The sequence below is a fragment of the Xiphophorus hellerii genome, chromosome 22 (genome assembly GCF_003331165.1).
Source record: "Xiphophorus hellerii strain 12219 chromosome 22, Xiphophorus_hellerii-4.1, whole genome shotgun sequence".
Taxonomy (NCBI): Eukaryota; Metazoa; Chordata; class Actinopteri; order Cyprinodontiformes; family Poeciliidae; genus Xiphophorus; species Xiphophorus hellerii.
In genome coordinates this window covers 26063515-26091358 of record NC_045693.1, presented here as the reverse complement: position 1 = coordinate 26091358, position 27844 = coordinate 26063515, and the positions used below count along the sequence as shown (strand labels likewise).

The following is a 27844-nucleotide window of genomic DNA, read 5'->3' as shown; positions in this document are numbered from 1 at the left end:
TAAATTAGCTTTTCAGTCATATTCTAATTTATTGAATGGATCTACATACAGGTCGCATTATAAGGCAACTGGAAAGAGAAGTAAGCTACATTTGAAACATTGGAAGAAAAAACATAATTTTAAAAATACTTTTTAAAAATTAACTTTACAATAATTCAAAGCTTGTTTCACGAGATAAGATGAGGGAAATCACGCTCCGGGTCAAGTTGATGTTTTTACTGTTTGCACATGCGCGCTTTCACCGTAGGACTTCCGGTTCGTGACTGTCATATGACCTGCCCTCTACTGTCATTTCTGGTACTCCGTATCAGCACATTAAGCTCCGAAAGACTTCTTCAGCTATCCTAATGGCAACACTGGTGGCAAATCGAGCAATGGATGTGAACAGCCTTGGAGCAGCTGCGAGGACACACACACAGGCTGTGACGAGGAACTACATCTCCCATCCGAGGCTAAGTACGATGCTACACTGTTAGCTGCTAACTGCTACAGATAGCTGCAGCTATTGCTTGTTGGCTGCTGTTCGTGGTACAGCTACGACGGTGAAATATAAAATATGTTATTTTAATGCGTGAACGACGCGAGCTTTTTATGGGAAGCCCTTCCTGCCAATGTGCAGTTCATGAGTGTTTAGACCACAGATTTAAAACCCATTCCGGTTACATGAATCATGTAACGGTGCTAGCTAAAGGAGCTGTGACTTTGTTGGTCGACATTTAATTCTGCTGTAACCTGGCGCAGTGGGCTGCGGAAATATGTTTAATATCGACTTATTTTCTGTTATTGATTGGGAAAATTGTTTATTTTTTTTGTTAGTTTCAGCATTGTCACCGTACCAAGAGCTAAGAAGTTATGAAGCTAATTTTTTTTATTTCGAATATGATAGAAGTATAAATACTTCTACACTAATTGCTAAGTATTTACATGAGGAATGAGTTGATCTTTTCCTGATAGTACTGCTCAAGGAGCGTTTGTTACATTTTGCATTAAACCTCGTAGTGATTGCAGTCATTGATGACAAGTAGCAACTGTACCGAGTAAGCTCATTGGTTAGTGATTCCCCTTAAAATAAGAACTGAGTGACGTTAAATTAACCTTATTGGGGTTTTCACAGATGTGTACCTTGAACTGGAGTCAGGGACGCAAACAAAAGTGTTAGTTGTTGATCTCAGCACGACGTGCCCAGTCCAACTGTTAGCTGCCAGGACAGAGGATTAGCTAGCTGTGTTAGTCAGCTGACTTCACGAATGAGGCACCGAACAGGCTTTTGTTGAACGAAAACCTACATCGGCAACATCTGGACCAGATGTTGCCGATCTGTCCCTGTGTGCACACAGCGACTAGCTGGGTCCACTTCTGGGCTGAAATTTCAGGACGCTAGCATGATTAATAAATCAGGTGACAGGCGGATGGTCCGTCATGTGACTCGATCACGTGCTTGTTGTGAAAAAAAAAAAAAAAAATCCTGGCGCTTTCTAAGAACTAGGTTCCGTTGACAGACAACTAAGAATATTCAAAACTAAAAACACATTATTATTATTATTACTATTATTATTGCTGGCCTAGTCCTACCAACATAAAGGCATGAATAGTCAGCATAAAACACTCCCTTGTATTTTGATAACTTGGCGTTCTACGTCCTTCCGCATTAGATGTTCGACGTTGTCAGCCTGCAAATGATTCTCTTCTGTGATATTTGCTTGATTGCTCTGACATAAACATAAGCTGCAGTCAGACGGAAGAGTCTGAATATGTATTATGTATCTCTCATCATAGAGCCAAACCATCAAAAGCTGCCATGTGATATTAGAGCCAGCGGTTCTGCATTTAGCCCAGCTCTGCAGAAAAGTTGAAACCCTGTCAAAAGATATGATTATGCAAAGGATTCTTCATAGGATTGCGAAAATTATGGAGAACCCTCTTCACGAGACTTTCTTGGGAAGGCAGCGCATCTTCAGTCAGAGGTTTCTTCAGATTCAGTGCAGTACAGACTGCTGCACCAAACAGCCACCACCGTCTTCAATAACTCTTTGAAGAATCCAAATTAATGAGTTACAAAAACGTTTAATTTCCCTTTGGGATTAATGAAGTATTTTTGAATTTGAACATATTACCCTTCCATCTCAGAGCTAGTACACACATGCCCTCACACTTAAAAAGCACTGAAAAACCCTCCATTTCAATTTTACATGTTAATGTTTATTGTGGAGCACTGTTGCCTTGGAGCAAGAAGGTCCTGGGTTTGATTTCCAGCCCAGAGTCTTTCTGCGGGGAGTTTGCATATTCTCCTTGTGCATGCGTGGGTTCTCTCTGGGTACTCCGGCTTCTTCCCACAGTCCAAAAAACATGACTGGCAGGTTGATTGATCTCTATAAATTCTCCTCGTGTGTGTGTGTGTGTGTGTGTGTGTGAGTGTGCATGGTTGTTAGTCCTGTCTGTGTTGCCCTGCGATGGACTGGCGACCTGTCCAGGGCGACCCCACCTCTCGCCTGTTGACTGCTTGAGATAAGCACCAGCACCATATTATAAGATAATAAATGGATGGATGTTTATTTTGCATGGGAATTCAGTGAAAATAATAATAAAAAAATCCCTAGTTGTTTTACATCATATTGCTTTCCTTTGAGCTGCATGATGCATATTTTCAGCACTGACATGACCATGTCTCTCTGCTTGGTTTTAATAACCCCAAACCTTCTTTCCCATTTTGTGCAACTCTTCACTGTTACTTGTTGGGTGCAGAATGGAGGTATGACAGCTGTGCGTTTTACTCTAGCAAAGCACCGGCCTATAAGATCACAGTGTTAAGGTGCTTTTTCACTATTGTATTAATTTGTGAACAGTCTAATGCATGAAGCCAGTGAAAAGCCTTGTCGAGACGGAGCTGGAAAATAAACAAATAAGGAGACTTCTCATCAGACCTTGTCTTTTCTTTTAAGAGGCCTTTGTCTCTCTCATGTCAAATGGGACAAAAGCTATTAGCAGGCGAAATGGCTCGTCTTTGTTTTAGTGTTGCATTCTGTCATTTAGCGCTATGAAAAGGAAACGAGCAAGGCACTATACTTCTTTGTGAAGATTTAATTATTGGTAATAATGTAGTCATGGTAAACAAATGTTTCATCTGTCATTATGAAAGTAATTTCTATAAAATCAGTGTTGAAACACCTCTGCAATTCACATTCTAATAAGGCTTAAGCAGCTAGCTTGTCAGTGGGGAAAAAAAAAAAAGAGTCCAGTGGGCGGATGCCTTTATTCTTTTTCTGAAAGGACATTAAAATGTGAGCTTGGGCTTTGACACTATTTCTGTCTATAGCATGAAGAGACACCAGACCTCGTGAATGGTGCGACTGCTCATGATTCACTTCCCCATATTCCTCATCTTAAAAAAAAAAAATAGGCCGGTGTGTTTGGGGAAGTACGGCTGTATTTTGAAATTCACAAATCCCCAATCATATCTGCTACGTCAGCCCCCAACCATGGGACTTATCTGATGCGATTCCTTCAATGATAACAATGCGGTGATCTTTGTTCGGCCTGTCGCAATAAGCAATAAATCAATCGCACGATAAATTAAAACAAGCTCAATTATTTCCACTTGCATGATTTATTGTTTCTCTCTTTTTTCCCCTCTCTCTTTCTACCAAAAATTAGATGATAAAGTGTTCAGTCTGGCTCAATTAGCCCTTTTTTGGTTACAGAGACTTTGTAATTAATTTTATTTGCTGTTTCTGTTATTTTGCTAATTTATTTTGGATATTTAAAATGTCTTTTGGTTCCAGCGTTCAATGTCAAATAGATCTCCGCTGTAGGAGAGATCGATTTTCAGAGGCAGCTTTTGTAGCTAAAATTGCAACTGAACTTAAACGACTCTTTGAAGAATCGGTCCCACTATAACTTAAACTGAAAATTAAAGAACCAACATGACCATGTAAAAAGAGAGAAATGAGTGATCCTGAGTTTGAGGCTGTCTGGGGCATTTTTGTTTGTTGTTGTCTCAGCTTTAAGAGGAAATTCTGACTTGAAATGAAAAGTAACATGTGGATCCCAGTTATTGCTCGTTTGTCCCCCGTGCTCCTCGCTGTCTGCATGCGTTCATTTGCAGCAGTGATGAGGCCCCGCAGCTTTTAGGCAGCAAGCATTCCCATGTCCAGTTCAACTGTGGGAATCCCTTGAAGTAGAGGCTAAGATGTGATTGTGAAGCTGCACATCACAGCAGCCACTGCTTTGTGCTGTGCATTGATTGCCAGAATGATGATGCGCTCCCATCTTCATCCCAGCACCTCTTCCCCCTTTTCCCTTCTCCCTTTGAGTCTCTCTTGCTTTCAATGGGGAAATTGAATTGTGTTGGAATGCTCTGTGCCTCTTTTCTTTGCCACTTGAATGGGCTCTTTAGTATTTCGCACCAAGATGTCCTTCGGGGTGCGAGGTCAGGCTACCAAAACAGCTTCTAGTGGCGGATTAGAACCAATTAACATCTTTGTACACAAAGGGCTCTGGCAGCTGAACAGGCTGCAGGGTGACCCACACTGCTGTTGCATGCCAAACCAGAGAACCGCTGCACTTGAGTAGAAATAGCAAAAGAGGGGTGGAGAAAGTTTTCCAAACCTAATGAGCAATGTTGCTCCTTCACACCCCATGAACATATAGTCCATTGAGCACTCGTTACCTTGTAAAATTAAAGAGCAAACCATGTACTTAATCGCTACAATACATATAAGTGGGTACCTTGAACTATTGCTTTTTTTCCCCTTTTTTTTCTCTCAAATGAAAGTAGAAACTGTATAAGGACAGCACTAGACTGGGGAGGTCGGCTGTTTCACAAAATCGTGAGGATTAGGCAGAGATTTTCTTCTTATCCTACCTTAATCTATCTGGATAGAGTTTCCAAAAGCACTGACTCATTCTGTAAAGAACGAGTGAAGAGTGCTCTAGTGAAGACCAGCAGCCATACTTACTCCAGGAAGTATTTTTTTATCGCTTGTATAGGAGCCTCCTTGATTACAGGTAACTTGGGGTGTCTGTGGCTCTTTAAAAAGTATTAAATGGTGAAAAGTCAAAATTGGCATATTTAGGGCCATTATACCCTTGTAAAAATGAGCCCATTGTTCACAGGTGAATCATTGTGAAATGATTGTTTCCTGGAGGTGTGCACTCTGAGGTTTTAAATTGTATCCAATTGCTAACGTTTGCTTGTGATGTACACTATATTGCCAAAAGTATTTGCTCATCCATCCAAACGATCAGAATCAGGTGTTCCAGTCACTTCCATGGCCACAGGTGTATAAAATAAGCACCTCGGCACGCAGACTGGTTTCTACAAACATCTGTGAAAGAGTGGCTCGCTCTCTGGAGCTCAGTGAATTCCAGCGTGTAACGGTGATAGGACGCCACCTGTGCAACAAATCCAGTCGTGAAATTTCCTCGCTCCTAAATATTCCACAGTCAACTGTGTTATAAGAAAATGGAAGTGTTTGGGAACGACAGCAACTCATCCAGGAAGTGTTAGGCCACGTAAACTGACAGAGCGAGGTCAGTGGATACTGAAGCGCATAAGTGCGAAGAGGTCGCCAACTTTCTGCAGAGTCGATCACTGCAGACCTAAAAACTTCATGTGGCCTTCAGATGAGCTCAAGAACAGAGTACAGAGAGCTTGGAATGGGTTTCTATGGTGACCAGCTGCATCCAAGCCATACATCACCAAGTGCAATGTGTCGGATGCAGTGGTGTACAGCACACCGCCACTGGACTCTCTTCTCTGGAACGATGAATCGCGCTTCTCTATCCGGCAATCTGACGGACCAGTCTGGGTTTGGCGGTTCCCCGGAGACACAATGCAGCCAGTACTTGTCTGACTGCATTGTGCCAAGTGTAAAGTTTGGTGGAGGGAGGATTATGGTGTGGGCTTGTTATTCAAGAGTTGGGCTTGACCCCTTCGTTCCAGTGAAAGGATCTCTGAGTGCTTCATCATACCAAGACATTTTGGACAATTCCATGCTCCCAACTTAGTGGGAACAGTTTGTAGCTGGTCCCTCCTCTTCCAACATGGCTGTCCACAAAGCAAGGTCCATAAAGACATGGATGGTAGAGTCTGGTGTGGATGAACTTGACTGACCAGTACAGAGTCTTGACCTCAACCTGATAGAACACATAAAAGTGTTAAATTTGGTTTTAAAGGTACCATATTACTTGGGCTATGAGTCACATCAGTCAAAGATCGTGTCATGAAGAGGATAAATATAGATAAGCCGTGACTATAAGTGACACTTTGTTTTCTTTTTATTATTTATGGAATGGATACAACACAAGTATGCTAAGGACAATTTACAGAATGTCTATCTGTGCAAATATCAGGAGTCATTTACAACAAACAGAGGCTAAATTTAGGCACAAATTATGTTTTAGATGCCTTGAGTTGTTTGGATCTACATTGTTATTAAAAATTTAAAACCACAAAACCAAGGAGTCAGTGAGTTGGTGTGGTTTTCCATTGTCATTACAAATTCAGTAAAAAGGATTCTAGAAAGCAGTCAGAATTCCAACCTGGAAATGAACATTTGAAATGGCTAGAATTATTTATGTTCATTGGCATTCCTTCCCCGTTTTCAAACCTTTAATGCACAATCGTTTTTTATATTTATTTCGCAGAGAGAGAAATGAAAAATAAAAGGAGACCGAAACAAAAGAAGGGCATTTCCATCTCTTCCAGATGTCTTTGAATTTAGATTGCCGAAGTCTGATTGAGAAAGGGATTCGTTCCATCACAAATATATCACAGATTGTTTTAAACTATTCATCTATACTTAGGTTAGAAGTGCACCTTAACCAAAGTCCGATCGCAAACGGCAAATAACAGCGTTTGTAAAACACACAGTAAGTGTGTTTTTGTTTTGCAAATGGAAAATGAGAGCTCTTCATAAAATCAATGCAGTACGAAAATGTACTTCAGCGAAGATCTTTGGGACAAAGTTAGGAAATATTAATTAACATTGGTCCTGATCATCATGAAAGTACGCACAAGGGTTTACTGTTTAAAGATTTCTTTTTGAGACATTTTTTGTGCGTTGAGTTCTATTTTTACAAGGGAGATTTTCTTTTATTAATTGTGAAAAATATGAGGTTCTATGTTCATTCGACGTTCTGTTGAACCACAGAACTCTATTTGTGAAACCTGGAAAACATTTAATGTGGTTCTCCGGCTCTTGATTCGTTGAGTTGTTTTCATTCGTTTCATTTATGTGTGCTAAATAAATGCATTAATGTCTTGTGTTTCAGCCTATTCCACTGTGTCTGGGGTAAACGGACCTCTTGTGATCCTGGACAATGTGAAGGTGAGGCTACTGGAAATGATCACTTTCTGTAACTCGGAGGTCATGTCCTGACTTTAGGCTGGGATTTTCAGTTGAAAAGTTGTAGCATCTTTAGTTGAAAAGCGTAACCCCCCTCTGTGTGTTAGTTCCCCAGGTACGCTGAGATTGTTCATCTGACCCTCCCAGATGGCACCAAGAGGAGTGGCCAGGTCTTGGAGGTTATCGGCAGCAAGGCAGTTGTTCAGGTGAGAAACGGAGGACGATCTCTGCAGTACCAGAATAATCGACCAATAGAAACCCGGGACTGTTTCGCTCTCGGTCTTCTTAAGCTCTTGTGCCACAAATGAAAGATGGTGGAAAAAAACTATCATTGAGTAATGTCTTTTTTAGGTTAGGAATTCCTTGAATAATTATTTATGGCAGGTTTTACGGAAGAACAAGGCTGGGTGATTTGAACTATCAGGTTTTTTTTTACTTGCAGGTTAATTTTGTTAAAGGTCGCACCTCTTATTATTGTAGATAGGGTGTTGTCTACTTTGTCCTTCCTGAACAGAGAAAAAATGTGCCTTTTTTCCCCTTCTACTTCATCAAAGTCCCTGAACCTGGATTATGGGACCAGATGTTTCCAGAAACTCCACAACCTCAGCTTTCAGCTCACTTTGGTTGAAGTCGGGTAAATCGAGGCATGATCTCCTTTATAACACAGTTCAAGCATTCTTCTCAAACACTTTGAGAAGGAAGCAACTTTTCTATTGGAATCCTCTGTGCGTTTCCTGACCACACCAGATAATCTATTATTGATTGAATACCATGGAAATTTTTTGAAAACTTAAAAAAGGAAAAAAAGAAGAAAGAAAAAAGCCAGATGATGCATGTTTGCAGGAAGCAACAAAAAGCTATTTGCCTTGAACATTCAATGATATTACAATGGTGTTTATTCACTGTGCTTTTCCACTTGTGTGTCTGGTAATTACTTTCTTTGTTTGTTTGCATCATCCGATTTCTTTTTCCACAGGCAGGAGAGACTGCTTTGGCTAATGTGGGTTAAATGTTTGCAGAGTTGCGGCAGCCACAAAACGAGACCTCAGATATACCTAAAATTATGAGGCGTGTGAATTTTAGACTAATTTCCGTGAAGATCACTCATAAGGTCATGCAGCGAGTCTGTTGGTGAACAGCGGTGGCATTTCTAGTGCAGCACGGAGAGTGTTTTCAGCTGCGGCACGTTCTGTCTGTGTTTGTGTCGCTGCAGGTGTTTGAGGGGACGTCAGGCATCGATGCCAAGAAGACGGCCTGCGAGTTCACTGGTGACATCCTGCGCACCCCGGTGTCAGAAGACATGTTGGGTACAAATCCCACACTTCCTTCAAATTTAGTTATTAGACCTCAGACAACATTTCGACTCCCGATTTAACTGTTTTTGTTGTTGTTGTTTTTTTATTATTTATAGACACCTCTGCTATTATATGCCTTTTTTTTTTCATTTTTTTTTTCATTTTCACCTCCTCTGTGCTAATTTACTTGAATCATCTGACTCCTTGGTAAACTGAACAAAATACACCCTGAATCAAAGGCTTCATTTGATGTTCCTGAATGTCTCAATCAATGTGATTATCTCAGTGCTGCGCTAGGTTAAATACATTTGAGTGCAAACAGAAAGTAAACCTGCTTTTGTTTCTCAAGTGTAATCATGTCCCTGAATATATAATTAATTATTTGTACTTGCTACTTGTGGGTTTGACGAGAGCCAATAGACCCGTACTTATAGTCATCTTAAGAGTTTGCAGAAAACAGAATAGATCAGACATCCGAGGGAGTAATCTAATAAATTTCTTTTTATTGCTGTCTTAGTAATGAATTCGTCTGCCATATAAATCAGGCAGACATTTATCCAGCTGAAGACATGATTAATTGTTGACTGGAAAAAAATAAAATAAAATCTTGCTTTCAGGGCGCGTGTTCAACGGCTCAGGCAAACCCATTGACCGCGGTCCCAGCGTTCTGGCCGAAGACTACTTGGACATCATGGGTACGGCCTCGTTTTTGGTTTTTGAGCATTTAAAACAAAGAAGTGTTGCAGCGTTGGCATGTCACTGCGTACCGTTATGAGCAGGAACACATAGAGGGAAAATACGGGGCCTCTGGCATAGAGAGAGCTTTGGGGCGGCACAGCTGATTTCTCTTTTTAAAGAAAAAAACAAGACATCTTCTAAAATCTGAGCGCGTTTGTGTTCGATCGCAGGTCAGCCCATTAATCCTCAGTGCCGTATCTACCCCGAGGAGATGATTCAGACCGGTATCTCTGCCATCGATGGCATGAACAGCATTGCCAGAGGGCAGAAGATTCCCATCTTCTCTGCTGCTGGGCTGCCTCATAACGAGGTGAGACCTTCCCACCACAGGTTCAGTCATAGTTTTCCTTCCATCCAGTTTTCTACAGAATTTGGGACGAACAGACGAGCTAAGTGAGTCGGCTTGTTAAGCTCCATGCTATTGTTTCTTTTGCATTGGGTCTGCTTTTTAATTTTTTTCCCCCATTGTACTTACATCTTCTTAGGACTGTTTGTCTGTTGCCTATTCATAATAATAATAATAATGCTTCATGTGAATCACTTGGAGCCAGCCTTGATGCGTTGCATAAACCAACCAGAAAACTGTCTGGCATAAAAACCACAAGAGTAGCTTTACGTGTGCTGTTCTCCTTTCAGATCGCTGCTCAGATCTGTCGCCAGGCTGGCCTCGTGCAGAAGCCCAAGGACGTGATGGATTACAGCGCCGAGAACTTTGCCATTGTCTTCGCAGCCATGGGGGTAAGCAAACAAATGACATCCTGAATCCTGCAGGTTTGTAACCAGCCACAGGCCCCCACTCTCCTATCGCCCCCCGTTTCTAAAGTCAGCCTGAATTTGCACTGCTAATCTCTGAGGTGACGCCTTGCCCGCTTTTTCCAGCGCTCCCTTTTATTCATCAGGTGGATTTAACCTTTAAGTTCATCTTTTTACTTCTGCACTTGTGAGCATATTCTCCAGCCACGAAGGGAAGTTCCTTATTCAACAGTCTTTTCACACCTTCAGGCATGGCAGTATCAGGTTCTCTGCCTCTCAGCTGCTCCTTCTGGCTGCAGTAATGCCTCCTTTGTGACAACTTGACCCTCTCCCGACACATACATGCACACAAGGGTTTGTGTCTCTCTAGCTAAATGCTGATCTGTCCTTCTGCCTTTCATTGGGATTAGTCTGGCAGTAGCATGTGAAGAGGCACATGGATGTGCATTTTCAAAAGGAAATGATGCATATTGTACCAGCACTGCATATGTTTATTGCAGGGTGGGTGGGAGGGGACCAAACGGAAAGCATTAATAGTTTTTTTTTTTCACTCTTGCACAGCTCAGGTTTTCTGGCTTTTTTCTGTCTCTAATTCAGCTTTGATAATTCAACATCTGTTGTCATAACATTCTCTTCCTTCAGTGCCTAGTCAACCAAATAATCTGACTGTTTTTACTGATTAAATTTACACAAATTTAGACTGAGGGAGACCCTGTTTACTGTTTAACTGGGGGGACATGGCTGCATCAATTTTTAATTCTGGTTCCTTTCAGTCAAGTGAACAGATGAAAGAATGACCTCGTCGCATCCGATGGTTTACTGTACATGACTACAAATGAGAAAATGTAGGTTTGACATTTAGAAGAGGCGTTTTTGCTGAAGCGTTGGTCTTTCAGGCTTCCAGCTAGAGAATTCATTTTTTGTGTATCAGATAAACTGCTTCACAGTAAAACAAGAGGATAAATCAGCAAAATCAAATAATTTATCAAGTTGGGAACATGTACTTGCAGCCACTGCCTCCCCCACCCCCCATAGTTTTTAAACTTCATACACAAGGTTTAAAAAGTCAAATAAGATTCTGTGTTCGTTATGTTAGAAATATTTACATCAAATCTTTTCTTTTTTTTTTTTTTTAGACATTACTTCACATCGTTTACTGAAGTCTGAACCGCCGTTGACAGGGCTTGTTTATCAGGAATACTGGTCATTAGTCATCATTACATCACTTTCTTAATAAACTAAAACAATCACTGAGCGAGGAGAAGATGCTGCACCAATGACTCCCAGTTCTGTCTCTGTCTGATAGAAAGTAACCGCGGTACTTATTGTACCAGTTAACCCACTGATTTTGAAACCATCTCCCTTTAGCTTTAATTTTATTTCATTATTCTTTTTTTTTTAATTATTATTCTTGAAGCACAGAATAATAATATACCATTGATGTTTAATGCTCGGAGATCAAAATTTCATCTGATCTTCCCAACAGTGTTTCTGATAAAATGTGTGAATATTGGTTGTGGTCAGAATGACTGAACAAAAGATTCTTAATGACCTTGTGTTGTCTCAGGTCAACATGGAAACCGCTCGCTTCTTTAAGTCGGACTTTGAGGAAAATGGCTCCATGGACAACGTCTGCCTTTTCCTCAACCTGGCTAACGATCCCACGTAAGATACACTTAGAAACCGTTTACTGCTTTCTGCTGCTTCCACATGGGTGGCTTTACGCCGGAACGCCATTTTATTTTCTTTCTTTAGTTTAGCAAAATTAAGTGTTTTTATATGTTTTCTGTTCCCTACCAGAATTGAGCGCATAATCACACCCCGCCTGGCGTTGACCACGGCAGAGTACCTGGCTTACCAATGTGAGAAACACGTTCTGGTCATCCTCACTGACATGAGCTCCTACGCTGAAGCCCTGAGAGAGGTACTAGAATCATTTCTACAACGTCTGACATGTGTGTGGTGATCATTGTGTAGCAAGTGAAAGCATTGGAAATTGGAACTGGCCCAAGCACTGAACCCTGTGGTGCTTCATAAGTAACCCTGGAGAGTGAAGAGGATTCACTAGTGACATGAACAAACTGGAGTCTGTCCAACAGGATCCACACAGGCCGGTGCTGTTCTCCAGATCCCTACCGCATGTTCAAGCCTTTCTAAGTGAACAGTGTTGCCAACTGGATGAAATTATTAGTGACTTTCACTGTTGCTTTTTTCCATCACCATGATGAGCTCTAAGACCTTACTCAAACTTCTCAAACAGCTCTCGGAGAAAGTAAGTAAAAGGGTAACACTTTATTTGACGGGGTGTGCATAAGACTGACATGACAGTGTCATAAACATGACATAACATCTGTTATGAACATGGAGGAATCTTTATGAATGTCTGAGTGTTGTCATGAAGTGTCATTCAGTAAATAAGGACACTTTTAATGCAAAGTTGCTCGAAAAGATGCATTGAAAGACCATTTAAAAGTGCCAACTTTGCATTAAAAATGTCATTATTTACTGAATGACACTTCATGATAACGCTCAGAGATTCATAAAGACGCCTTCATGTTCATAACAGATGTTATGTCATGTTTATGACACTGTCATGTCAGTCTTATGCACATCCTGTCAAATTAAGTGTTACCAGTAAAAGTAGCTATTTAATTTATTAAGGCAATTACAGAAAGTTGTAAACATAGAACTTCACTTTTTTGCTTTTAAAATTTTTAATAGGCTCTATTTTATTTATGAAGAATTCCACTGCCTATAGCTGAGTGAGTGGATGGCTCAACAGAGCTGGGACTCTGTAAGTGAAACTACTGAAGTAAGAAGAAACCTTGGATTTCTCCTCTGTTTGTACGCTCTTCTACTTTGGCGAACAGTTTTATTTGGTACAGAGTGTGGACTTTCTTTGGTGTGTACTTCCACTCTTCTTTAGTGTTCTGGGAAAAATAAAGAAACAACTGTGCAGTAAAACACTTTGTCTCTTTTCACACAAAACAAGCAAGCAGACTAAAATGTTTAATTTGTGGAATTTCCAAGGGGGAAAAAAAAGCCAAACATGGTCCGAAACCGAAAAACTTAAACACAAAAGACGTGACTGAGAGCACACAGAGGGAAAACGAATGAATCCTCAGGAACCCGAGCAGAATTCGAGCCTCTTGTCTCGGCCCATTGTGCCGCTGGAATCCTCCTTCCCGTGTCGTACGGTTTGCTGTCTCAATGCGTCTCCAGCACAATGGAGGTCTTTAAATGATGCACGTGCATGTTCCCTTTTTGTGGTGGCTGGCCATAACCTTGGTCCGTGTACAGCTGCAGCAATTGTCAGCTAATACCCAGACAGCTTCGTGGGTAATTCAGACCATACAAAAAGCCAGGACATCATCACTTACTTCCATTCTCATTCATATGAGAAGGTTGAGTTTTTGTCGCATTGAGTCGACTGTTCACGAGTGCACCATTAACCTTTGAATCCAAGGATAAATGGGACACATTTTCTTACCTTCTTGCTCCGATTTCACTTGACTTGATGTCAGCTTTGCTCTCGGTCATTTCCGTGGAGCTTCTGAAAGCAGAATTTGCAACATGGATAAGCGGATGTTTATCCATGTTGCCCCCTTACCCCCCCCCCAAAAAAAAACAAAAAACAAAACAACTTCTTTATCTGGAATAGTTGCTGGCTCAAATGACAAAGTAAGAAACTTTGAATAAATGTTATCAATTTTGTACTTTTATGACATGACATGATATTGTGCAGTCACGACTTTGTGATATTTCTAACAAATATTTGTTTTTGCATAACAAATATGCAAAAAAGCTTCTTTTTAAAAAAGTTACCTACATCAGCTTTAATAAATGACACTATTTGAAATTGACTTGTTTTCCTTTTTTATTTTGGATTATCTTTGTCTGACAGAACTTTATTTTTAAATTTTTTTATCTGAAACTCTGAATCAGTGCCAGCACAGAGCCCAATGGGAGGACAGAAAGTCACTGAAGAGAACATTTAACTGAGTAGTAATGACTTCTTGTGTTCTCTGACAAAATAACATTATTATTATTATTATTTTTTTTTTTGTCAGGTCTCTGCTGCTCGAGAGGAAGTGCCTGGCCGCCGAGGTTTCCCTGGTTACATGTACACTGACCTGGCCACCATCTACGAGCGTGCCGGCCGAGTAGAGGGAAGGAACGGCTCCATCACCCAGATCCCCATCCTCACCATGCCCAACGACGGTGAGCAGCAGCAACACACCCCGTAGCTCTTTTAGTTTATTTAGACTGCGGTTTTATCAGCCTTCTCCGCCACTACGAGGAATCACGATTGTTTAATTTTGTCAAATATTTCTTCTACTACATTTGTTGAATACGTCTTGTTGGAGTTTGTCTGTATTTTCATTTTGAATTGTGGGAACTTTTGTTTTTGTTGTCCCAGACATTACCCATCCAATTCCTGATCTCACTGGATACATCACAGAGGGCCAGGTCTACGTTGACAGACAGCTGCACAACAGACAGGTGGGAGAATTTCACAAGTTCTTCATATAAACATGCCTTGCTCTTAATCGCCTAAAACAAAGCAAAATTCTGAATCCCTGTTGTGCTCTGAGTAGTAGTATATAATGTAGTAGTAGTCTTCTTATTTATGTTTTTATCTGGGATTAGGCTTGTCAAGATGACAAATTTTGCTGGTGATAAATTGTCACATAAACAACAATAATATTGTTGTTTTGAGACTATTTTAAAGTAATGTAATGGAAATGGCATAATAATGCAAGAACCCTTTGTCAAAGATGAATAAGATTTACTGTAAATCCTAAAGAACATTTAACACTGCAACAGGAAGTCATTTTAAATATCCAAAATAAATAAACAACAAATACAATTAATTCTGAACTGAAGACTTTTATCATTCAGTTTCTGATGGAAAGAGAAAGAAAAGAGAAAAACGATAAATTATGCAAATGGGAATCATTGAGTTTTAATTCATCATTAATGGATTAGTTGATTTATTGCGGCTGGGCTAGGTGGAAGTTCATAACAGGAAATCAGTCCCACCAGTTCCACATCTGTTTGAAACATTCCAATTGGTGAACATGAATGCTGAAGTTTTCTTAGTTATCCAGAACAGACTTGAATCATAGATTTTTACATCAGCGAAGCCGCGCTGCTCACATCGCCCCCGTTGGTCAGTAAACCATTCATCTCTAAATGAGCTTCTGCATTCTGGGATATGAACTGCTTATATTCTGAGAGAGAATAAAACCGTTACTAAATGTTCCTGCTCAGCTCTGTTCAGGGCCCCCCCAGGGATCCTGCTGCCTGCCTGCCTGCCTGCCTGCTCATTACACACTGTACACTTGTGTGTTTTAGATCTACCCACCCATTAATGTGCTGCCCTCGCTGTCTCGTCTGATGAAGTCAGCTATCGGTGAAGGGATGACCAGGAAAGACCACGCCGATGTGTCCAACCAGCTGGTAACAAATCCCATTGCGGTTTAAGGCAGCGGTGCCCAAAGTCGGTCCTGGAGGGCCGGCATCCTGCATGTTTTAGTTTCTCCCCTGGTGGTAGTAATGACCTTCTCAGCAGGTCGATGTTCTTCTTAGACCTTCTAATGAGCCGTTCATTTGATCCAGGTGCGTTAAACCAGGGAGAGAAGTAAAACACGCAGGATGCCGGCCCCGCAGGCGCCGCTGGTTTAAGGTGTGGCCAGTGAGCAGCCATCATGAAGACCATGATGAGTCCCTGTGTTTGCTTCCAGTATGCCTGTTACGCCATCGGTAAAGACGTCCAGGCCATGAAGGCTGTGGTGGGAGAGGAGGCCCTTACCTCTGATGATCTCCTCTACCTGGAGTTCCTGCAGAAGTTTGAGAAGAATTTTATTGCTCAGGGTAAGAAACGAAGAACAATAACTTGTGATTAAGTTGTTTCAGATACAATATATATATAATTTTTCCCCCAGATGTTTTTGTTACTTTAATATAACAATAGGTAAAAAGACATTTTTCTGGCAGCTCCACCTAAAATGTAGGGTTCTTTGAAAGCCTGTACTGGACAGCAGCTGGAAAGAAAAACTTACCCTTAACTACATATTCAGTAGCCTGGTAAAAACCAGACCCATGTACTACACTCTGCTTTGTCCAGAGGGTCTGGGCTCTTGGCTGTTGAGAAATGATTGCTTCCTGGAGGCGTGGACAGATTGAGGTTTTCAATTTTATCCAATCACTAACGATGAAGCTTACCTGAAATTGCCTGCGTTGTAAACAACAGTCTTCCACTGCGACGAGAGAAGTGCTGAGCTGAACGAGGCGGCTGTTATCGTTAATTCAATATTTAGAAGTGACCAACAAGGACTGAACGGCTTCATTCACTTCCTCCACTGCCATTGCTAAAACTACAAGCAATTCTGAAATGGCGCAGAAAATCGATGTGATCGTTCGCGACTTCTTCTTCTGTTCACTGATTGGCCCAGTCAGAAATCGACCGGAAAGAATCCAAGTGAAAGGGAGAAACCCCAGTTTGTGCTGTAAGTGAGAATATTTTCTGAGCGGAATTGGACAGGAAGGCCAGTCTACATATTCAGTTCAACCATCAGAACCCATTTCTGTAACAAGTCTAGTCAAGGCCTCCAATCAGAATCAGTCCAGTAGGATGGGTTTTGGATACAACATGCCTAAAGGTTGTTTATCAATTTAGGTGTTTATTAGAGTCAGTATGTGTAATTGTGACCTGTCTTGTTGAGCCGTTTCTTATTCTTAGACACATCATTGGTTCAAACACATAACCAAGAGGCTAAAAATAAATCTTACATTTATGCCCACGATGAGGAAATAAAAACTTTTAAATTTCAAAAGAGCATTTGAAATACTTGTCCAGTGTCATGGCAGAACAAACAGAGACTACTGGTGTTTAGCAAAATCAGGGTTTCCCCCAGTGTATTATAAGCCTGGCGGGTCACCAGGCTTTACTTATGCCTACATTGCTTTATTTAAAGTCTATTTAAAATGTTTGCATTTTAAGACTTTACAGTTGGTGTTCAGACATTAATCTTGCCAATCTTTTAATAGCATATAATTCATCCATCCATCCATTTTCTAACACCCTTGTCCCTAGTGGGGTCAGGAGGGCTGCTGGTTTCTATCTCCAGCTAATGTTCCAGGCGAGAGGCAGGTTCACCCTGGACAGGTCGCCAGTCTGTCGCAGGGCAACACAGAGACAGACTGAACACACAACCATGCACACACACATTCACACCTAGGGGGAATTTTAGAAAGACCAATTTACCTGACAGTCATGTTTTAGGACTGTGGGAGGAAGCCGGAGTACCTGGAAAGAACCCACGCATGCACAGGGAGAACATGCTAACTCCATGCAGAAAGACCCCGGGCCAGGAATCGAACCCTCTTTGCTGCAAGGCAACAGTGCTACCAACTGCTCCACTGTGCAGCTCATTAGCACATAATTATCAAGTGATATTTTCAAACTTCTTGTCAACTTTAAACATTTTTTAACTCAAAAACACAACGGGCTGCTGGACGAATGCCTGCCCTGGCGCCCAACCACCGGGCTTGGCAAGTTTTCTGGGGGAAACCTTGAAAATGTTTATGTAAATTTCTGCCATTAAACTTAATCTAAGTCCATGGATCTCTAGATCTTTCAAAGTGTTCATTCAGCCCTTGATCTGGGTTTAAAACTAAACTGATAAATAATTGTATGACTGTTTCATGCTCACCCACCATCTTGCCTCTCTCTGAACTGTTTGACTGGATGTGGTGTATGAGGTTCTGTGTGTGTAATGTCTGTGGCCCTGGTCTCCCTCAGGCCCGTACGACAACAGGACTGTTTACGAGACTCTGGACATCGGCTGGCAGCTGCTGCGAATTTTCCCCAAGGAGATGCTGAAGAGGATTCCTCAGAGCACCTTGGCTGAGTTCTACCCCAGAGAATCTGCCGCTCGCCACTAAGGCTCGTTCAGGTCCGCCTCTCTCCTCTCCTCCTTTCTGTTTTTTTCTTTCCTTCCCTTTTTCCTCGCCTACAATCTTTCACCCTCGTGGTCTCGACAGCTTGTGTCGCCAAGCCGCGGCTCATCTCGTCTCAAGCTTCACTTTTCGCCTCCAGGTCAACTCTGTCCGTAAATCACCTCCGCCTTCAGCACCTCCACCCTCCCCTTACCCTCATTCAGGAAGAGGACAGACCTTTCCGACATGTGGTTGTACTGTAGTTTATCTGTATTCTCCAGTCAAGAGTGGAAAGTGTTGGTGGTTCTGGTATCTGTTTTTAAGTGCAAACTGGTGAACATATCATAGTAGTTTGAGATCAGTCCTTATTTATTATAACCTTCTGTCGATCAACACACGTTGACTCCAGAAACAAACCAGGTAAAGAAAGTTGCATCTATATTTCGAAATTAAGGGACAAATTTAAACGTCATTGATTCAACTTCCTAGTACCATATTGCTATTAACTGAAAATGCTTTTATCGTCATGTTTTTTTTTTGTCGTTGCTTGCAGAAAGCTGCTGTTAATTTGTTGGGTTTTTTCCAAATTCAAACCTCTTAAGAAAATCCACCCAGAGACGTGGATATTAAACGGATCAGAAGTTTGTTGTATGTTTTCGCATATTTCCTCTTTTATGGGCTCACCGGCCCCCCATCACATAAAGGTGTAAGTTTACATTATTTGTGTTTTTGTCGATAAGATTATATAAACATATAATGAACATTCCCAACTGTGTGCAAAAAAAAAATGATTTGTTGTGCAGATATAGCCGTTTGTGAGCATGTGTATGTGAATAAATTAATATGTAAACCCTTTGCTGTTCCTCTTTCTTGAACTGCGTTAGCTTCTTCGTTTTTTTTGTTTGACATTTAGGTTAGGAGCCGTACGGTGATGACGTTCTGATCTGCTGATAACTGATTGTTCACGATAGCAATGCTTTTAACAGATCATACTGTTAATATTTCAAATCAAGAAGTCTTTCCATGATATCAAAGAAAAGCTCTTGGAATAAATTAATATTTGCTTGTTCTGAGATCTGACAAAAAGCTCTTTTACTGTCAACATGGGATAAAGCTGTGAAAATCTCTTAAGTTAATCATTATTGAAATTCTATTTACTAATGAAGGCTAATGAATAAAATCCTGATTTAACAGTTCAACATTACATTGAAATCACTCAGCTTTATTTTTCTGCACATATAAGAACCAATCGGTGCATATTTGTTTCCAGTCACTTCAGTGGCTGATCTGCCAGCTTCTTGGTACCAAAATTTAGGCATCGAAGTTTATATTTATGATAATCTTACAGTGAAACACAGAATCGGGGGGAAAAAAAAAAAAAAAAAAAGCCTTCAAAATCAAGTTCTGGTGGAAGGCGTAGCAACTTGAGATGCACATGAATTAGTTGTTCAAAAACCAAAAGAATAAAAAATGCCTTTGTACAAATAATGAGCTAATAAAGTTAAACTTGGCTATTTAAAATTCAAACTTCTAAATTCAGCTGCCAATAGTGTTTTTCTTCCATTTTTGAAGTCTAACTTCATGTTCAAGTTATCTGAATGAGGAGCGTTTAAACTGGCAGCAACCTGAGACGTTAGCATTTCGTACGGACTGTTGAGAAAAATAAACATGTTTATAGGTATGTTTCATGTTGTGTGTGGAAACTCACCAGCCAGCTGTTTGAGTGAAGAGAACAACACGGTTGTAGAATCTACTGGGAAAGTCTTTTTGGTTTCTTCAGCGGCAGATACACGGGTTTCCTGTAATGGTAAGTTGTTTCTCCGCTATTAGCACAGCTGCAGGAAAGCGGCAGCTCACTCAGTGGTAAGACCCTCCTCCTGGCTCTGATTGGCTGTTTCTGACTGGGTGGAATGTTTTCTGCAGATGGCAGTACGACCACATGGAAGAGTTAGAGGGGCTTGATTTTTTTTTTTTTTACATATACGTCTCACTGTCACGTCACAGTGACATTTTTAATAAGCATATTTGGCAACATTTGACAGGGTGTTCATAACGCTGACATGACAGTGTCATAAACATGACATAACATCTGTTATGAACATGAAGGAATCTTTCTGAATGTCTCATTCAGTAAATAATGACACTTTTAATGCAAAGGTGCTTTAAAAGCCCATTAAAAGTGCCAACTTTGTATTATTTTGTAAATAATTACACTTAGTGCAAAGTGTCATTTACACTTTGGACTTTTAAAGTGTAAATAATTTTTACACTTTAAAAATTAAAGTGTAAAAACTTGCTCTAAAGTACTTCATAAAGACTCCTTCATGTTCGTGACAGATGTTATGTCATGTTTATGACACTGTCATGTCAGCCTTATGCACACCCTATCAGTGTTACTGCTAATCTCTATAAAGATTGGTTGTTTTGTGATGTCCAGGGTGTGCCCTGCCCCTCACCCTCTAACCACTTGAGATTGCACTTGATGTCTCTCGCCTCTGAAGGAGAGCTATCCCCAGTTAATTATGAGCTAAGCAAAGACAGGAGGCTGAAATGAAAGGCACGTACTGGTTGACCAGTTTGTCTGCTTCTTCCTCCAGACACTTTCAATAGAAACTCAGAACAGACTGCTCTCAGGGAGGTCAGCAGTTCAAAGTACACATATGGGATATGACAGCCTCCCATCTTCAGCTCAGCTTAGATGGCTTAATTATTAATCTCATTTCATAATACATAACGTCTTATGTTTGCCATAAGACATTAAGGAATGGCAAAACAAATCATTTGCATTGTACAAAGTGTGACAGAAATAATCTTGTGTTGAAATACTGTTATAAGATCAGTATTCAACCTTTGAACTTATCCATTAGGTCAGATCTGGTCATACTGGACTGTACTATATTGTGAAGACTTTAAAAAATGTGTACAGGTAACATGTAGTCAATAAATAAATAAATCTTTATGGGATTCTGGGAACTTTTTCTGCTTTGACCTGATTCACCAGCTGACAGCAGGTCTTCTGAAGTTGTCCGGTTCTGATCCAACCTCTTTAAAACAGTCCATTCTCAAACCAGCACCACAGGAACCCATTTTAGATTTCAACCCAAACACAACATTTCTATGTCTGTTCCCTGCAGAGTTGTCTGTAGTATTAAGATTGTTTTAATCCAGAGAAACTCCATGTGTAGCTTATGTTCCAGCTTTTGATTATAATGTAGCACTCAAAATGGAACGCTTTGTCAAGTCATGCTTTGCAAAAAGTAAACACTTGGTATAATATACCAGGCATCATCATGATCCTAATAATAATATCATTATCACTTTATTTGAAGGAGTGTGCATAAGAGTGACGTAACTCGTGAACATGAAGGAGTCTTTATGAATGTTTATGACTGTTGTCATGAAGTGTCATTCAGTAAATAACTGCAGTTTAATGCAAAGATGCTTTAAAAGTTGCATTAAAAGTCTATTAAAAGTGTGAAATTTGCATTATTCAGTCATTACCGACCCTTTTAATGCCATGTTCTATAAAAAACTGCATAGAACGTGAATTAAAAGTGTCAGGCTTGCATTAAAAGTGTCATAATTTACAGAATGACACTTACTGACAACAGATGTTATGTCGTGTTTATGACACTGTCATGTCAGTCTTATGCACACCCCGGCAAATAAAGTGTTGCCCAATTTTTGTATAATTAGTTTCATATTAACTTTGATCTTCTACCTTGTTCCCTTCTGTACCACCCCATGAAACATTCGAGAACCTACCGATCCTATCATTGTGCTTGATCAGCAATTCCTGGCTACTGTTTTTTTTTTTTCTTCTTAAACCTTGTTGGAGCAGCAGGTGGAGCAGTGGATTTTTCACACACACCTTCTAAATTCAGACCCTGTTTGACAACCAGGTTAGAAACCAAATCACTGGTTTTCACTAAACTTCTAGAACTGAAAGGGGATATATACCTCCTTGCACTAGTGCATCAAATTACTTATGATGGTTAAGAGATTCGGAGGTACAATGTGCATTTTATTGCACTTGGACTGTAGTCTACCGTAATCCCATCCCACTCTCCTTATCTGCCTTCTGTTTGCTGGTGTGTCGCAAGTGAGGAACTCGCTTCAGGTTAGTTCAAGACTTTCTCACCATGGCTGCAGAGGGACTGACCGTGAATATCATAGACTTGCCAAACAAAGGTAAGTCTTTCAGAACAGCATGCTTTCTGTTTCGTTTTTGCCATAGTTTGGTTAACCGCTGTTGTTGTTCTCTCTTGTGTGAAGATAAAATAAAGCAACAAATGTACAGAATGGGAAAAGATAATCTGGTTCACTACTTTTTCTGTCTCGCTGAAGGTTACTTGACATTCATTGGTGTCAGAGAAAGACATAAGACATAAGACTTTTATTTGTCATTATGTTTCAAGAGTAAATTTGGATTGGAAATTGGAGTGGTATCCTCAGTGATAAATAGATGAATAAATAAAGTCTTAATCAGTTCTTAGGGTGCAGCATAAGGGTGACGGTGTGTCTGCAGGAGAGCAGAGAGATTTCACAGCTCTAGGGAAAAAGCTGTTCTTTAGTTGCGTGGTTGTGCTCTTCATGTATCTGTACTGTTCGGACAGAGGAGAGACAGCGATTGTGTCGCCATAAGAATGGAGGAGCTTCAGAGGAAGACGAGAGAAAGACCAAAAATGAGATTTATGGACGACGTCAAAAAAGACAGGAAGTGAGTTGGCATGAGCGTAGGGGACGCAGAGGACAGAACTAAACAGAGGCAGGTGATTCGTCGTTGAGAGAGAAATAGCAGAGGTGAACGAAGAAAGTCCCAATGTTTATTGTGGGATGTACAAGACATTTCCTGGTCGTGGAATAGCACCAAGGCTCTTTACATTATTACCAGACAATTTATTGCCATCCGCGGTGACTGACTAAAAAACTTGCTTTTCACAGTGGATGTTATCGAGTAGAGTGCTGAGATGTAACAGGACAAGTACAGACATGAGTCCATCATCTGAGGCAATGAGGATAACATTATTGAGACCAATATGGGAGAGGGCAGGAATAAGGCTGCTGCCCCCTGCTGAGCTGTTTTGTGCTCCAAAGGACGTTAACGATGGAAAAGATTCTTTAACAGTTGTCACAGCATTGTCTAGTAAAGACTTACTATGTATAGTATTAGGGGTAGGGCAATCGATTAGGTTAAACTGGGAGGTTTGAAATATGACAATACAGGACAGAGTTGGGAAATATACATTTCAGTCATTAGTTGGATGAGTCCAGGATGAGAAACCTAGATTTAAGTACAGAGAGATGATGCTCTGAGCCTGTAGTAAAAAAAAGAACTTATTCACATCATTAGTTTTCTTATTCACACTCGATGCCACTTGTCAGCACAAGACCCAAACAATGAGGGCAAGAATGTGTGGGTCTAACAATGTTTTGAGCAAAGCCAATTTAATCTAAGATAGTATTACAAATAATAATAATGAAAAAAAATAATTTAATGGGCGCTAAAGATGCAGATATCTATCAAATTTAATTCTTTCATAAAATCACAGATGGTTTCTCTGCTTCTGGTGTGTGTTTGGTCAGCTCCTGAAACCAGAGTGGGGTCCAGAAACACAGTTACTCCAAATAATGTCGTTTTCTTCCACGGATGGAAGGAGAAGAGAAAGATTTATGAAGAAATTATAATCATCTGTGATGGGACCACATACTTTTACTAAATTCAGATGTCCTTGTAAGATGGACCTATGAAAAATGACATATCTCCCACATTTATTTTTAAAAAACATTGGTGACCTAAAAAAAGAACATATTTGTAAACTAGAGTTGTTACTCCCCTGGATCTTGACGTACCTGAAGCAGCCACTTCCTATGAAATGTTCTGTTTTCCTCTTCTAAGGTTATCGTCTCTTGTAATGCTCATATCTTTCTGTTTGTTCATGACTTATTTGATTTTTTGGGGGGTTTCATGTTAGTCTTGACGAGTTCAGTTTCCATCCCCTGCATCATCATGTGCACTGAATGATGCGCTAACTCTAAAAATAAGTCAGAGACCAAAATCTCAGAGTCAGACTCTTCCCTTATACATTTGGTACATCTGTCCACTGTAGTATAAGAATAATAAGTATTCTTACTATCTAACACTAAACCTCAACGAACAAAAACATATTAATGCATAATTCTCAACCTTCTCCTCCAACTCCAACAGTCAAGTTAGCCCTATACATGTGAGGTGATCTCGAACAAGAATCATATTGGTTCAATATATTTTTTAATCAATACATTCAAAATATAATAGAGTATGTACTCTTTGGCACATTATGAACTCAGCAATGTTCATGCCAAAAAAGTATATTCTTGTAGTGAAGTGTGTATTGGATTCAGTCAGATTCAATCATAGTGTTGCCGGTGAACCTCTGTGGTGACAAATCTCACCCATTGGTTCTTTTAGAGTGGGGGGGTCAAACGTGTTGTCATTTCGGACAGCATCGACATCATGAATGCCCTCAATGGGCTGCTTGTGGCAGAATGTATTGATAAGACTACCTATTAACCTGTTAAAATATTACAGTTTTTCCTGCATTCGATTAGTACTTCTTAAAATGTACCAATTTTTAACATTCTTTCATGGTGGTTTAATTTGGTCCTGTACAAATGAAAACTGAATTGATTTGACTGATAAAATGATATTTAAGGATACAACTGTTATCTTAAAGTTCAATGAATTGTGACCCTCTAGTTATGGCGGGTCAGATTTGGCCTGTGGGCCTTGAGTTTGACACGTTTGTTATAGAGGATATGCATCTTTACTTTGGCGGCTTTGAATATCACATTTGCTGCCGATAGCTAAGAAACATAGTACTTACCATTCTTGGAGTTGCTTCTGCATTTCTTTTCAGTCCTGTGCGATGAGCTCTTTCAAGAATCCAATACGTCTTCTATCCAACTGTCCAAAAATCCACAGACATCTTAGATTCACCAATCTAATGATGAAATCTCATTTCCATCGCTGTCATGATGCCATCAAATCGTTCAGAAAACTTTATGCTCTTCATTGCTGCCATTATCTCCCTGTTTTGTCTCCGGGTGGCTTATTCATTTCACCCTGGCTAGCTGTTAGCTCCTTGCCAGCTTTATTGCTAAAGCTTGACTCCTTGCTAACTTCTTTGCTAGTCTCGTTTGTGCTAAGCTCCACGTTTTGCGGTCCAAAGTTTGTCAACTTAGATTGCGTGGTTATTCTTGACGTTATCTTTGCTCTGGTCTTCCAGGGGCTGGAGTTGTTGCTCTCTAATCACGGTCTGTTATTACTGTTGGAGCGTTCAGTCATTTTTTAAAAAGAATTCTTGGAGTCATTGTAAGGAGCAGCGTCAAACGCGACCTTCTATCTCGCGGCCATGCCCGTTGTCCTATAATTATTTTGAGACATGAGTCACAAGTACGGCTTGCTGAGAAGTTATCACATGATGCATGAGTGTCCCTTTAAATCTATTTAAACAAGATGTTAGCACTGGGTTTCCTACAGATGTTTTTATCATTGTGATGAAGATGGCTTACTGGCATCCTTTTCTTCCCACAGCGCTGCATGAAGATGAGGCCCAGCAGAACGAGGAGGAGGAGGAGAAGGAGACTGCAGATAGAACCGTAAGTGTTCAGATATTGACAGTTTGGTATGTGGTTCTGCTAACAATTGCAAGTAGCTTGCTTTGCAGTAGTGGTGCACCGATTGCAGTTTTCTGACCAATCACCGATCTATTAAAAATCCTGACCTGCCGATTCCGATTTTCTCCGATACCGATTTGTTTTGACTAAAATGTTGCTAGATGTAGCAAGAAAGTTGATGAGTTGCTAACGGTGAGATGACTATTGTTAACTGCAAACATATAGACCTGATCTGGTGAGCCGGTCTGCTAGTCAAACCTCTTTCACAGCAGAGCAGAAGAAGACAACAGTTGATTTCAACACCTTTACCACCATAGATAAAATCAGTGGTTAAGATCGGCTTCACGTGTAAAAATCGGCCAATCACCAATTTCCCAAATTTAGGGAAATCGGCACCGATAAATCGGCGCATCCCTACTTTGCAGTGAACAATTAAATCTGTAGCAAAACTATAGTAAAAATCAGAACATGTTTCTGCGATAACATTTCTGTTCAGAAGTAGAACGCATAAAAATGAATCTGTAATATTTTTGATACTTGCAAAAAACAACCTTAGTTTGTCTTTTTTTTTACATAAGAGCTATATTAAAACAGACTAAAGTAATGTTAATGAAGCCGTTCTAAAATGTATAAGTTCTAAAAACTATTTAGCATTAGACCTGCTGAGTGCATTGCACCTATTGACTGAGAGGCAGTGAAACCAGGAAGTAATGTTTCACTTACTTCCTGGTGAAACACTTTTAAAAATTATAATTTGGTACAAACAAGAAATCATTTGGTAAATAATTTACTTTGTAATGATCTACAGTTATGGTGAGGATTCCCAATAATATCCAATGTTTGCGTGGGGATCAAATACTTATTTAACACTGAAATGCAAATAAGCACTTACCTTTTATCTAGGGTTATTTCTTAGAGGATTGTTTCTCAATTTGAAAACAGCTATTTATAATTATTTAATACAAATTGTTAAATTGTTTAAAGCTACACTGACACAAAAATGCCCCTATGAAGTGCCATGCTGTTAAACTAATTAAACATTACAGTTGAGCAAGGAGACAATTGAGCATTAGTGCCAATGATGTGGGGAAAAAACCAACCATCTACGGTTATAATACAAAAATCATCTTGTCTTAACAAAATTTTGAAATGATTGAAATCGAACCGCAAGTGTAAAACCTTTGCACATCACTGATTCCATGAAATGTTGTTTGTAAAACCAAGCACAAATGGAAAACTCAGCTGAGAAGTAAAGTCCCTAAAATAAACCTTTTGTGGGTGAAGAAAGTTAAGGTCCTGTGATAAAACTTATGCACGTATTTAAAGACCTAAAATGTGTGCACGGTACATGTTTGCAGGGAATTTTCATTTCATCCAAGAAGATCACCACGATAACTCATGCAGAGGAAAACGACACAATTAGCTCGTTTGATTGTCTTTTTTTAATGATCTGCGGATCATTTAAACTTAACATTTTGTCCATAACGCACAATATTATTTATTTTTTTCAGTCAGTGGGATTTAGATTGTACAATTTCACATTAAGCAATTTCCTGAGAGGCTTTAAAAATTTTTTTTTTGGAAAAACAGCAGTAAAAATACGGAGCCCTCTAGGGGACATGGGGATTTTTTTTTCTTTTGCGTTCCCTCGCAATACTTTTGCGTTCCCTCGCAAAACTTTTGCGTTCCCTCACAATACTTTTGCGTTCCCTCGCAAAACTTTTGCGTTCCCTCACAATACTTTTGCGTTACCTCGCAAAACTTTTGCGTTCCCTCGCAATACTTTTGCGTTACCTCGCAAAACTTTTGCGTTCCCTCGCAAAACTTTTGCGTTACCTCGCAATACTGTACTGGTCAGTTATGCAGCATAATTGAATACTGCAAGCCTTTCTTACGGTGGGCGCCGTACTTTATGCTTTAATATAAGGTTATGTGAGGTTTTTCCATGAATGTTAGTATCTTTTTGTGAAATATCTGAAGTTTTATATCTTTCTTTAGGATAGAAAGGCACCACAAACCTACGATATAAACAGAAACTTTCCGTAAGTAGGAAAGAAATAAAAATACATCCTAATTTGGACTATTTCTGAGTTATTATCGCGGGTAATA

General features: G+C 40.1%; 2 protein-coding genes across 2 annotated transcripts in view; both read left to right on the top strand.

Annotated features, from left to right (window-relative positions):
- The first annotated feature begins 240 nt into the window (after positions 1-240).
- atp6v1ba (ATPase, H+ transporting, lysosomal, V1 subunit B, member a) lies at positions 241-18931 on the top strand. Its single transcript, XM_032553661.1, has 15 exons — positions 241-456; positions 7273-7328; positions 7454-7552; positions 8560-8653; positions 9259-9336; positions 9550-9689; positions 10016-10117; positions 11700-11797; positions 11933-12056; positions 14203-14353; positions 14553-14635; positions 15491-15595; positions 15880-16009; positions 17940-18093; positions 18237-18931. Exons 1-14 carry the CDS (start codon positions 348-350, stop codon positions 18080-18082), a joined length of 1512 nt encoding a protein of 503 aa, XP_032409552.1. The 5' UTR covers positions 241-347; the 3' UTR covers positions 18083-18093; positions 18237-18931.
- A 3166-nt stretch (positions 18932-22097) lies between these two features.
- The window catches only part of shtn1 (shootin 1), a 34515-nt gene continuing 28768 nt past the window's right edge, over positions 22098-27844 (top strand). The window contains exons 1-2 of the mRNA XM_032552358.1: positions 22098-22267; positions 25653-25717. Of these exons, the coding sequence (XP_032408249.1) occupies positions 22219-22267; positions 25653-25717 (114 nt within the window). The 5' untranslated portion in view covers positions 22098-22218. The remainder of the gene's footprint in view (positions 22268-25652; positions 25718-27844) is intronic.